We start from the raw sequence: 13,797 nt of genomic DNA, 5'->3' as shown, positions 1-13,797 counted from the left end.
CCTTTGCGTCCTCATCCACTTGAGCCCCGCTAAGTGTTGTCACTTCTCTCGGCTGCGCCATATCGAGGCTACGATCGACTCCAATGCCTGCAGAGCCTCATCCGCTCTTTGTCACGCACATGTTCGAAAGCAAAAATCGGCCCAGAGTCCTAATACGTCGCATTAAGTACTGGCTTATAAATCATGCTCTACTGTATCAGATTCAGGCCAGAACTATCATTGTTAAACACATTCTTCGGCATCCCATTTCCCGTCCCGCGCAAGATATTCCGTTCCACCGTCTTTCCAACTGTCAGCCAGGTCAGCCTCAACACCGCTAGGCCCTCGATCTAGGCAAAAATGGAGTTCGACAAGCTAGAGGCCAACGACCCGAGGGTCACGCCGGAGACAGCTTCTATCCGCGGCAAAACATACCACTATCTGCGGGCTGCCCCGGAAACAGAGCCCCTTGCAACAATCTTCCTCATCCACGGGTTCCCAGATCTTGGCTACGGCTGGAGATATCAGATTCCACATTTCGCATCACTAGGCTATCAGGTCGTGGCGCCGGACATGCTCGGCTTTGGCGATACTGATGCACCCGACCAGCCGAACCAGTATGCGTTGAAGAGAATTGCCGAAGACATCAAAGAGCTGGCAAACTCGATTGTCAAAGACAAAAGAATCATCCTTGGTGGACATGACTGGGGTAGCGCCGTGGTCTGGCGCACCGCCATGTGGTTTCCCAGTCTTGTTCAGGGCATCTTCAGTATCGGCACCCCTTTCACTCCGCCTTCGTCAGTCTTTCTTTCACCAGATGATGCTGCTCGTAGCAAAGGTCTGATGAATTTGAGGTACCAGACACATTTTAGGAGTACAGAGATCGAAGACAAGATAAGGGACGAAGAAAAGGTTCGACAATTTCTCAATGCAATGTTTGGAGGGACCAGCGCTGAGGGTGAGGTCGGATTCAGCGTCACAGAGGGTATTATCTTTGGCAATATCCATAAACTAGGCCAATCCCGACTCATCTCGGGCAATGATCTGGACCATTATACTTCGAAGTATTTTCGAAATGGAGAACCTAGGCTGAAGGGGCCCCTCAACTGGTATCGCGCACACACACACAATTATTTCGACGAGCTGCAGCTCTTGCTAAAGCCGATCAAGTTTTCCATGCCTGCGTTCTTCCTCGCCACCACTAGGGGCCAAGCGTTGCCGCCGAGTATGTCGGATGGGATGGACCGATACTTTGAAGACTTGACTCGTGGGGAGGTTGAAGGATCCCACTGGGCTATGTGGGAAACGCCTGCCGAAGTCAACAAGCAGATATCGGCGTGGTTAAAAGTGCTGTGACGAGATTCGCAATAGAAGTAAGCAGTTATCAGGCTCTTGGTCGAGAGACATGGGCTCCTCTAGTTCAGGTTTCAACACTGTACCACCCTTCAACAGGCTATACCAAGTGTTCAACATTCTATCCTCAGCAATTAAAGCTTTATCCCCGCATCGGGGCCATATGTCCTTGCGTCCTGACTGGCACTCATTACTTCTGTCTCAATCGAGGCTTGATTGCTGTCTCCATAACCCGTAGTTTGCGTGCGTGATTCTCCCCATTCGACGGCGCCTTCCACTTAACAATGAACGGAAAATGTCTCGACTTCTTTTATCTTGTTCTTCACCCGCATCCATGTTTTCCATATCTTCTGTGCGCTGAGGAGAGCAATGTTGCGCCATTCCAGCTACTTCTCTGTTCTCGTAGATGCTCGGTCCTACATCACTGCTGCAAACCCTCTCACCCCTTGCCAAAATACCCGAGGCACTGCACATCGCCAGCTGTTTTGAGACTTACGGCCATCATGCCTGCCGCTTCTTTTGGAAATCTCCTGATCCGAGTCTCCGACAGAGCCTGCTTCCTCGGACGCAGCCGGACAAGGGGAACAGTCGCGTGCGCCGGTGTCAAAATCCAACCCCTCCAATTCACCGGCATTCATGTATAACGGCTATCTAAAGCAAGCTAGTATCGCCAAAGAAAGATGTCAGACGCGCCCAAGACGCGGCAAGGAACAACACGTCATGCATGAGCTGACTTGTCAACACAGACTAAGCCGCACTGCCAGACTGTGCCTCCCCGCTCCCTTCTCTAGCTGCCCTGAGACCCATCCTCTGGATTCCCCTGGCGGTAAGTGGCAGGTCGAGCCGCTTTAACTCTTGCACGAGCCGAACGGCTTGATCCGGTACGTTCTGGACGAAGTAGTCGACCGTGAAACTCCTTTTTGAGGGCGCAAGGCTGACGCAGTAAGAATATACAAAGTCAAAGCTTTGAAGGAGCTTGGGATAGCGACGTAGGCAGCGCGAAATATCTTTGGAAAAGGCCGGTGAATTGAGGGCATCTATAAGCTGCAAGAAGATGCCCACTCGAATTCGGGCACCGTGCTGCAACAGTGCCGACGCAATAGCTGCGTCTGCGCGATTAACCGATAGCACTCTCTGCAGGAGGGCATCCAGGAAGCGGTCTAATTCATCAGTCGGGAGCGCGGATCCCGAATATACGGCAGACTTTTCTCTCTGCAGCAGATCCAGCAGAGTGTGCAACACTGCCACCTGCTGGTTCTTCTGAATCGGCGCCACCTGTTCCGTGACGACAGATACGACGAGGTCAAGGAGCCCTCTGGGGCCCAGGTGTTTCCGCAGGGTCACAGCACCCGCTTCCAAGGTCCACAAAAGAGATGCGAACGAGTGAGTCTGGCTAAAATGCCGCAATGTCCCTTTCGCCTCGGCTCCGAGGTCGAGGAGGACTCGCAAAACTCGACTCTGTCTGTAGTACGCAGCCAATAAGAATCCCGTGCAACCGTACCCAACATCAGAGTTGAAATCAATGCCTTTAGCCTTTACGATACTCTCTGTGAGCTCTGCAAGGCCCTGGCGAATGGCAGCGCAGTATGCCTCGTACTGCGGAGGCTGAAGCCCGACGGACGCACCTCGATGAACCAGAAGGATGGCAGCCGACTCTTGGTTGTGCAAAATGGCCTCCGCGAGCGGTGTTCTTTTTACATCCTCCGGTCCATCTGGCGGAATGCCTTGATCGATAAGGAAGGAGATGATGCCATCCAGTCCGCGCCTGGCTGCTAGGTGGATTGGAGAATGGAGCGTCGCGTCGGAGTGGTGAAGGGACGCGGGATGATGATTACGGGAGTCATGGCATCGCTCGAAGTCTGCTCCACCTGCCTTGGCTGCCATAAGGGTCTTCAGGGCAAGGAACTGGTCGTGGCACCAGACTATAGCATGAAACACGGAAGAACACCTGTAGTTCCGAACGTCGTTGCTATACAGGATGTAATTGCATATTCCATGCAGCCGGTCACACGAGCGTGCCAGTGAAGCTTGATCTCTCAGTGAACACTGCTCTGCGATCATACATATGATTTCTTCTGGTAACATAAGCAGCATGATGAAGGAGACTCTTGGAGGGGTTAACGTGGGTTTACTGAGTGGCGGAAAAAAATGTGGGTGGAGTTGTAATCAAGCCTAGGGGCAAAGGAAAGGAAGCAGAAGAAATGGCGTAATGTAAATCACGCGGTCTCCCGACTCGTTATGGGTTCTAAACGGTGTCTTATCTTGGAAGATCGCCTGATGAGCATATCATGGGATGCCGTGTAAGAACAGCATGTTTGGGCCACTCAGAATGTCCCGAACCGACAGTAGATGCTCCCGTACACGAACTATAGGTGCAGAATGGGCCATTAAAGAAGCAGTCAGGTCACAGATCAAGAATATCTAGGCGGCTCCTTCGCGATAGGGAATCAGTGGTGGTTAAGTCTGTTTTCTTCCCTCTTCTCATCTTCGAACAACTTGCCAGGCACCTCATTCGATCAGGAGAATTACCTAGGCGTAAGTGACCCAAATGAGAAGGAATTTAATTAACTAATAATAGCCTGAGCGTGGTAGATATCGACTTATTATATTTTCCCTCCAGGTTGCCTTTCTCTTTACCTGAAGGAGCTCATTTCGCGTGCCCTTCAGACTCGTGATACTCTTCGAGATATGCGATTATATCTCCGGAGTTGGCTTATTTCCAAAATCTCAATATATTCGTTCCAGCGCTTAATTCTTGACAACTGAAAAATCAACTACCTATGCAGAACCCTCAACCTCCGTTGGCAAATGGCCTTTCCACCTCGAGCAATCACAGTCTTTTATAATACATCACCTCCAGGCGCTCTCATAGGGGCGTCTACGGAGTCCCCTGCTCTCTCCAAAGTCACTGTGAAGTGTCTGAGCCTCTTGGTCTCGTCGAGAATTCGAAATCCTCTGACTATGGTCGATCGGCGGCGGTAGATGCTAATGAGCGCCTTGGCTACGACGTCCAGCTGATCATTTGTGTACACCCTCCTTGGAATGGCGAGACGCATGAATTCAGCTTTTGCGCGACGATCGCGACCCGTATCCGGGTCCCGATCATTCATCAGCGTGCCTATTTCTACGCCCCGCACACCGGCCTCAAGGTATAGCTCTATGGCTAGCACCTGGGCGGCGTATTCGTCCTTGGGGACTAAAGGCAAGAAGGCAGTGGCATCAACAACGATTGCATGACCACCGATAGGCTGTTGGACGGGTACGCCAGCTGCTGTCAACCTGCCTCCAAGCCGCTGGACCTGGCCAATGCGAAAGTCCAAGTAGTCGGAGCACGTGGCTTCCTCGAGACCGATAGCCAAAGCCTCCATATCTCGTCCAGTCATTCCGCCGTATTTCGTGAATCCCTCAAAGAGGATGACGTTTTCCGAAGCTTGTCGAAACCAACCTTCGTCGCGCATCGCCAAGATGCCCCCGATATTGCCATTGCAGTCCTTCTTGGCACTCATCACCATGGCGTCTGCGCACTGATGCATTTCCCAGACAATTTCCTCGATAGTCTTCTGGGCGTAGCCGGGCTCCCGTTTCTGGATGAACCAGGCATTCTCTGCAAATCGCGCCGAGTCAAAAACCACAGGGATGCGGTATTCTCTTGCAAGCGCCCTGACACGACGCATGTTGTCAAGGGATACTGGCTGACCGCCGGTCTTGTTGCAGGTGACTGTCATCACAATCATAGGTACTTTTTTATCCTTCGAGTCCAAGATGGCCTTGAGAGCCTGCAGGTCGACATTTCCCTTGAAAGGGTGATGCTCACCGATGCGGAAGGCGTTGTCGAGGGGGCAGTCCACCGCCGTAGCCTGTCTATATTCGATATGAGCTCGTGTAGTGTCGAAATGGGAATTACCCGGCACAACGTCGCCCTTGCTGACGAGAACAGAGAATAAAACGTTCTCGGCGGCACGGCCCTGATGGACCGGGAGGATGTAGGGGAATCCGAAGAGGGCTTTTACTTTTCCATGGAGGAGAGAAAAGGAGGATGACCCAGCGTATGTTTCATCTCCGAGTATCAAAGCCGCCCATTGGCGATCGCTCATCGCTCCGGTCCCGCTGTCGGTGAGAAGGTCGATGAAGACTTGATCACTTTGGAGTTCGAATAGATTGTAGCCGGCCGCACGGATCCATTCCTCACGTTGATCCCTGGTGCTCTGGCGAATTCTCTCGATCATTTTGATCCGCCAAGGCGATGCGAGGAAACCGCTAGGATGCATTTCGGTAGGATCCGAATTAAGTTTGACTTGCTTGTATCTTGGAATTGTACAGAAACTGTAATCTATTGTGATGAGCGGGTTGTGGGAGAGTGAATGATATGATATATGGCTATAGAAGAAATTGATAAGCGTCCGTATTGAGTCATCCACACTCCTCACGATGAGTGTCGCAGCACTCCGACTCTAGGATGCACCTTCACATCCAGAAGAGATAGCTAGTAGCCAAAGGCCGAATTTGACACATATCCCAATTCTCAGAATAACCAGCTAGCCTAGAAAGCGCCTGGTCAAGTCGCTAAGCTTTGCCCACGTGGTAGTGGTTAGCAGTAATAGGCTACTATGGCTTCTGTTTCCACCGATAGTAGTCTCGATATAGTCTGGCTTTTTTTTTTTTTTTTTTTTCAAGTAAATAATATCTAGATGTTACAAGGTATAGGTGTGGCCGTTGTGGTTGATCCCGGATGGAGATTCCTACAGGATGAAAGTGTTCTAATATCGCTCTCTAACTTACCTCCTAAGCCTTTAGGTAATGGCCCCCAGCTTATTATGCTACCTGAGCTTTCTTCTCCTCTTGTATAGATGATACAATCGGGAGTCATCCCTTACTAATAAGACACATCGTGATATTTTCCGATTACCCTGTACGTAGTCCTGCAACTCTATTGGTTATCATTGAACCCCAGGGGGTTGCAACTTGTGTACTCGTGAAGATTCATGAAGGCTTTTTTTTTCCTTTTAGAAATCTGTTCTTTTATTCTAGAGGCCTTGTGTTTTCCCATGAAATACCCGGCCATTGACCTATCTACAACCACCACTCAGCATATACATCAAAGACCTTCATGTTACTAGCCACTACTTGATCTCTAGGTTAGCGTGAGTACCTGACCAGTTGTGCAGCGAAGTAAAAGCCTTCCAATGATTTGCTTTCCCTGGGAATCCCTCCCCTGAAAAATTCTTTTCCTTCATTTTTGGAAATTCCGGGGTTGAATCATCTTGCTCGTTTGCTGCGTAAACCTGCACTAGTGAGCCGCTAATGGTCAATAATGACCTTCTGTAAAAAACTGACAATGGGATTCATGTTTCGGACGCGGTCCAAGTCAATTCCAAATGGCCCGTTCCGCTTGTACGCCGGAGGTGTGCTTGGCCGCGCTGATAGCCATTGAAATGTCTGTTTTCTGCTGTCGGAGCCGGGTTTTGGCCCGGTGATCGGTTTGGACGCCGATGTTCAAAGTGAAACTGATGAAGAAAACCGCCCTTTAGGTCGTCCCCCCCGCCCCATTCAAATCGTAAATATGCTCTGATCACACGCATTGGGACCTTGTCGAAGACCTCTCTAATCGATACCCGGGGCACTTTCCTAGTCAAGGCTCTTGAAACTTCCCAAGTTGATGCCTCTTGACTAATAATGAGTGGCCAAAGGTCAAGTACTTATTCACTTCGAAACAAGGCCTTGTGCTGTCAAGGGGTTACTAATTAGTGACCCGGCTATGTCATGAAAGGTGTAATCAATATGAGCTGTTCTGGTAATGTGATGAATGTCAGCTTCTCTGTTCGTAGATATCTTCCTCTCCGCGCGTTGTGCCCATGCATGAGCTTCCTATATCGAAAAACTGCGCCTGAAATGTGATCCCCTTTCCTCCAACGTCTTGCTCCGAGATAATGGCGTCTCGGTAATTTGAAAGTCTATCACGTTGAAGCCCAGCCCTCGATGGGTTAACCAAGCTAGAAGACCGAAATTCTGTCACAGGCTATGCCCTAATTCTCCTTCCTAGCCTTTGACAAGACGGGATCTATCATGGAAGACGGATCTGGCTCTGTTTCCCATGGCTCTCTGTACCCCTGGCACGAGAGTAAAGATAACGGCCGGGGGTTTCATCGCCTCGGGCCCCTGTGAGACGATGTCCGAATTTCCTTTTTTTTTTTTTGTCCCCACGACCAATAGATATTACGCCCTGAGTAACAGCAAGGAAAGGTGTGGGATATCGCTGGGGCGTAAGTGGAACGATGCCGTCATGAGCTATCCCCTGTGGAGCTTAACATGGGCTTCAAATCTTGACTGAGTGGGAAGAAGGCTGGGGGAAACAACAAACACCGGACTGGCTCCCACCCGTTTGCTGCGGTTTTGGCTGTGAGCCAGTCCGGTTCCCCACAGGGAAGGCTTATTTTATTGTTGACACTATGATGGGGTCAAATGGATGGCTGTGTTACACTTGTGAGCCAGGCTATCCCCACACCGTTTCATTATGATAATCATACTAGGATCCGGCGTTGGGCTTTGAGCAAGGCTCCATACAAAGCTCTCTGTGACGATGGGATCGAGACTACCACTGAGAATCAGTGGCATACATAACCCCCCATGTACTCTTCGGTCTGGTCGAGACACAACACTTTCTTGCTTTCCTTTTTCACGTCAAAGCCTCGATTATTCTTCCTAGTCATCTCCCAACCACTGTCAATTAGATGATGGATGCGTCAACAACAAGCAAGAGCCAACGGCTCGAGATACACCACAATGATTTTCCTGACTCAGACAACTGGGTTGTTATCCTAGCTCAGGCTCTGAAAGCAAGTCGAACAAACACCCACGTTGTGTTCATTTTGGAGCCGCGTCAAGTTTCTTTGGCGTCCTACATGACGACTAAGGAACAGGAAGCCCTTGTAAAGGTGATCCAGAAAGTCAGCGGCCAATCCGATCGTGATGCGCGCAAAGCTATGCTAAACGGCTTCTCCGGGGATTACCACGATCACACACAACATTGAATGCGAGTATACATCGTAGAATACCCCCTACAAGGCGGCCGATGCCTGGGCAACGCCGCCACGAGGTTATGCTCCTGCCACTGGAAGGGAGACGAGGGGCTCGCAGTTGCATCCACTTGTGGTAGAGCCGACCACTTTGTGGATGACTCCTCGAGCAAGGGCAGAAGATAGTTTTAGCCTGGTACCTGTATTTGGTTTTAATGTCTTAGATTGCAAGGCAATGCCTCAATGAAGCCGTAAGGCTTCTACCTGATAGATGCTTCCCTTGTATAATTTCAAGCTCAGCTGGTAATAACTTGGTCATACATAGTGCACCCCGAATGGATCGATATTGAAAAGAGGGTTAGTTGCCCCATAATACCTAAATAATGTTAAAAAAATAAAAAGAAAATACTTTTACGGGGAAAATCTTACGACAAGCTAGTATTAAGGCGAACATATATTTTTCAGATATTGATTTAACTACCTGTGTTAGTGCCCTAATTGGTGCACCGCACCGCCATATCGTTCTGCAACGACATCAACGGCGTGATCTCCATCATCGCCCCCTCCGGCATGCAATATGCGGCATGCCGGCAACGCTGACGTTAAACCCTAGCCGCCCCCTCGACGTCACCTGTACGATCAGTCACCCGCTCCGCGCGACCGCCCGGATCACCGGTTCCCGAGACCCCCCTGACCTCGGCCATCATCCGTTTTCAATGTCCTTGCGTGTTGATGCGGTGCAAATCGGCCGAACCGTCGGTGCCACATCTCCTCCAGCTCGCTGTCGAATTGCGGCCGGCCCCGCTTCGCTAACCCGCCCGTCGCGAACCCCATCTATAATAAGGATACTCAAAAGCCCAAATTTGTACTTATCGCTGTTTTCTGACTCCTTTCTAAGCTATACTTAATAACTATAAAGTCCAAAGGTAGATTAATAATTTAATTTATATATTCCCTTGCCTGGTTCAAACGGATATTCTTCGTGCCCTTCACGCCAAATTACTATAATGCCTGCTTTAAACCGCGATATCTGGCATGACATCTCAAAACACCTCCTCCCTCAAGATCCACTAAGCTTCATGAGCACTCATAGTGATGCCAAAGACATCATTGGTTCGCATCAAATTCAACATATGAAGTATTGGGGACAAATTTTCAAAGATTTTGATTGGCTCCCAGATGCAGAGGCTCAAGGTTCAAAACCTGTCTTGATATTTCCGAACAAGCATGAGTACGACAGTGAGGAAATGTATATATGCCTTGGTAGGACCGACGAGAACCGGACTGCCAAGGGAACCTTACCGGACCGTGTACTCCACAAACGAATGATAAATTCCTTACGGTCAAACACTGGTGGTAAACAACCATACGAAAGAGTGTTTGACAGTTTTACCCTAAATATCGGGACACTGCTCTATGGCGATCTACCCACTCCAATTGGAGACTTGAGCTGGGTACTTCAAGGGGAGATGAGACTAGTGGAACTCCAGGGGGCTACTCATGAGGCCAAGGCCGAAAAAGTACTCAACTATGCTATCTTGGCGCCTACAGCTAACTGTGGTATTGTATTTTGTAGATCTCCAACCATCGCGCATGAGTACTACCTAGGTAAATAGAGACATCATAAATGTAGTAGCTGGTTGGCATGGCTCAAAACACACGCAACCACGCGACATAGACACCCTTCTTTTTCTACCAATCTCAGGAAGATCACTCTCTGAGTAGCCCGTACAAAAGGAACATGGCTTAAACCACCATCCATTTGTAAGGATCAATGTCTATGTTGTGATCCTCTAGAATCACTTCAAAGTATATAGCACACGCTCACTTGTGTTTTTCTATGTAGCAGCCACCTTAGCTACCAATACAGCTTGGTTACACTTAATATCATTAAGCACATCACCACGTGGATACTAATCTCTTGCTCAGAGCAACACCACTGATCCTCTGTCAACGCAAACCAAAACTACCAGTTTATCCCTTGGGAATACCCTCTCATCACGCAGCGCGTATAAAGACGACCTCACAACGTATGTGGGTAAGTTCAAACGTTAAGTGTATTCGAACGAATTACCAGTAAGGCTGAAAATCTTTCATGCTTCCTTAGCGCCCGTTTCCTCTTCCGATTTCGATCGTTGACGCTAACAAGCCTGAGAGGTTCTTGGGCATGGAACCCCACTAGTGTCAAATCAACGACCTTCTGGCTCAGTTAAGCCATCAAGGGCCGGGCTTCAACTATAATAAAGAACACATTATCGACACATCATAGCATCATATCCCGATGCTAACACAGTACCCTATCGGTTACGAGAGCGTGTGCTTCGAAGCGTGCATGAAGCCTGTGAAGCCTGTAGTGGCCCAAGCGAGCTGTGCCAATTGTGTCGCCATAACTCAATTCCCCTCTGCTGAGGCGAGTTTCTTCAACTAACGTGCGATCAACTAGCAATTAGCTGCAGAGAAAAGGCTGATTGAGTGCCACTCAACCTATTAGGATCACATGGGCCCTTCTTCAAACCCCACCTATCGTCACATAGCTACACGCTTGTGGCGAAAGGCGTGGAGGCCACGGATGTAAAGCCTCTACAATAGGAAACTGGGTATACAAGCACCTTCGTAACCGATAGGGTACTGTGTTAGTATCGGGATATGATGCTATGATGTGTCGATAATGTGTTCTTTATTATAGTTGAAGCCCGGCCCTTGATGGCTTAACTGAGCCAGATGATCGTGACCGATAAGGAGAGAACATCCCAGTCTGTCTCGGTGTCGTCGAGCTTGTCAACCCATGCTATTACGGTAGCGACGTGTATGAATTTCTCACGTTGGTTGCGGCAGGCGGCCGATCTGGAAGGGCCTAGGGGAAGGAAGTCCATGGGGATCTTAGCAACGGGATCCACACCGCGCTCAGTCGATTGCATCAGCATTAAGTCCTCCACCGTGATGCAGAGCCACGCAGTGTGCTCCATGATGAACACGCTGGTAGATGAATGATTGTTGATTTGACACTAGTAGAGTTCCATGCCCAAGAACCACTCAGGCTTGTTAATGTCAACGATCGAAATCGGAAGAGGAAACGGGCGCTAAGGAAGCATGAAAGATTTTCAACCTTACTGGTAATTCGTTCGAATACACTTAACGTTTGAACTTACCCGCATACGTTGTGGGGTCGTCTTTATGCGCGCTGCGTGATGAGAGGGTATTCCTAAGGGATACACTGGTGGTTTTGGTTTGCGTTGGCAGAGGATCAGTGGTGTTGCTCTGAGCAAGAGATTAGTATCCACGTGGTGATGTGCTTAATGATATTAAGTGTAACCAAGTTGTATTGGTAGCCAAGGTGGCTGCTACATAGAAAAACGCAAGTGAGCGCGTGCTATATATTTTGAAGTGATTTTAGAGGATTACAATATATACATTGATCCTTACAAATGGATGGTGGTTTAAGCCATGTTCCTTTTATGCGGACTACTCGGAGAGAGGCGGCCTTCCTGCAATTAGTAGAGAAAAAATGACGTACTTGTGTCACTTGGTTGCGTGTGTTTCGAAATTACCTGCTACACTAAGGAAATCTCTATCCAACTAGTAGATCATGGCTGATAGGTAGACTTCTGCAAAGTACAACACCACAATTATCTGGAGCCACCAGGATGGCAAAGCCGGGCACTCCTTCGGCTTTGGTCCTGTGAGTAGCCCCTTGGAACACCACTAGTCTCATCTCCCCTTTTTGTGCCCAGCCCAAATCCCCAATGGGAATGGGAATGTCGCCATAGAGTAGTCTTCCGATATTCAGGACAAAGTTGTCAAATTTTCTTTCACATTTTTCGACACCAACCGTGTTTGACCGTAGGGAGTTTACCATTCGTTGATAAATAACACGGTCTGGTGAGGTTTCCTCGTCTGTCCGGTCCTTCATGGCTATACCAAGGCATATATATACTATCTTAGTGCCAGGAGATGCTTCCTCACCGGGATACTTTTGCTTGTCCGGAAATATCAAGACAGGTTTTAAACCTCGAGCCTCTGCATCTGGGAGCCAATCAAAATCTTTGAAAATTGGCCCCCAATACTTCATATGTTGAATTTGATGCGAACTAACGGCGTTTTTGGCATCATGGTGAGTTCTCATGAAGCTTAGTAAATCTCGAGGGAGGAGGTGTTTTGAGATGTCATGCAAGATATCGCGGTTTAAAGCAGGCATTATAGTAATTTGGCGTGAAGGGCACGAAGAATATCCGTTTAAACCAGGCAAGGGAATATATAAATTAAATTATTAATCCACCTTTGGACTTCATAGTTATTAAGTATAGCTTAGAAAGGAGTCAGAAAACAGCGATAAGTACAAATTTGGGCTTTTGAGTATCCTTATTATAGATGGGGTTCGCGACGGGCGGGTTAGCGAAGCGGGGCCGGCCGCAATTCGACAGCGAGCTGGAGGAGATGTGGCACCGACGGTTCGGCCGATTTGCACCGCATCAACACGCAAGGACATTGGAAACGGAGGTACGTATTTGGCGCCAAAAGTACCTAACAGTGCCGTACCTTGCACGCCCCCGTGCCCATGCCTTTTGGCTGCTTTCTGCTTCTTTTTTCGCTGCTCTCACCCCCAAGCCCCCTCCCGATCAGCACCAGATACCAAGCCCGCGATGGACCCAAGCTACTCTTCTAGTCCAGCCTCCGAACAGCGTTCCTTGGATGAGGTGTGTGATGTTTGGAGGTGGTGAGGCAGAGGCGTTTTGGTGATTTGCAGTGCATCGCAGGACGGAGCACAGCAGACGGTCCTGGAGACATCATGCACCCCCTCGGCCCAGAGTTGCTCTGGAGATCAATCCCACAGGCGATTCTCCGCCAAAGGACAGAACAGGGAACCGCAAGAGTTGAGCTGCGCTGCTGTGAAAGCCAAGTCGGAGAAACTCACTCCAAGGAGTGCCAGGATCCTGTGGCTCCTCCTCGTGGTGGGCGCGCGACAGTGGCCGTGGGTGTGTGACGCCTGGGGGCCTGCTAGCAGGGGCCGCGTCAAGGTACCTCCACCCGCTGTTGCTTGGCGCGCAGGTACCTGGTCAGCGACCCCGTACGGTACCCGCAACCGTCCCAGAAAAGCCAAGGTAAAGCCATCCTTGGATGCATGGAGGGATGGATCCACGGAGCCAGCCAGCCAACCTATCTGCGCTGCGTCTAGCTGCGTCTCTGCGTACTCCTCCCGGCTACTGCTGCAGGCTGACTGGGCTGGGCTGGTTCCGTTAAAACTACTCGTGTACCTCACCCAGTCCTTTTCCCTCTTCTCTATCCTCCTCCTACCTCTTCATCCGCATCCTCCCCCTTCCGTCTCCTGTCCGATTAAAGGTCAGGGCGAAACTCGAAAAAAGGTTGTGAGACGGAGCCAAAAGAAAAAAGACCGGACTAGAAAAGTGAATCGAAAAACACCTTTGCTGGTATTTCACTCTTCCTTCTGGTACGC

At 49.6% G+C, this 13,797-nt stretch overlaps 3 protein-coding genes across 3 annotated transcripts; 1 reads left to right on the top strand and 2 right to left on the bottom strand.

Annotated features, from left to right (window-relative positions):
• Positions 1-339: 339 nt before the first annotated feature.
• On the top strand, positions 340-1,335 carry LRP88_14883 (Alpha/Beta hydrolase protein; the record flags this gene model as incomplete). The annotated part of the gene is made up of 1 exon (XM_083251217.1): positions 340-1,335. The coding sequence occupies one exon, from the start codon at positions 340-342 to the stop codon at positions 1,333-1,335; it is 996 nt and encodes a 331-aa protein (XP_083093014.1).
• Positions 1,336-2,079: 744 nt separating this feature from the next.
• On the bottom strand, positions 2,080-3,426 carry LRP88_14882 (uncharacterized protein; the record flags this gene model as incomplete). Its single annotated transcript, XM_083251216.1, has 1 exon — positions 2,080-3,426. One exon carries the CDS (start codon positions 3,424-3,426, stop codon positions 2,080-2,082), a length of 1,347 nt encoding a protein of 448 aa, XP_083093013.1.
• Positions 3,427-4,172: 746 nt separating this feature from the next.
• LRP88_14881 (tryptophanase) lies at positions 4,173-5,558 on the bottom strand (the record flags this gene model as incomplete). Its single annotated transcript, XM_083251215.1, has 1 exon — positions 4,173-5,558. The coding sequence occupies one exon, from the start codon at positions 5,556-5,558 to the stop codon at positions 4,173-4,175; it is 1,386 nt and encodes a 461-aa protein (XP_083093012.1).
• Between the last annotated feature and the right edge of the window lie 8,239 nt (positions 5,559-13,797).

Source organism: Fusarium phalaenopsidis, assembly GCF_050370095.1.
Source record: "Fusarium phalaenopsidis strain FUZ10S chromosome Unknown contig_32390, whole genome shotgun sequence".
Classification (NCBI taxonomy): domain Eukaryota; kingdom Fungi; phylum Ascomycota; class Sordariomycetes; order Hypocreales; family Nectriaceae; genus Fusarium; species Fusarium phalaenopsidis.
The sequence above is the reverse complement of the archived record's forward strand: the minus strand, read 5'-3'. Positions and strand labels throughout refer to the sequence as shown.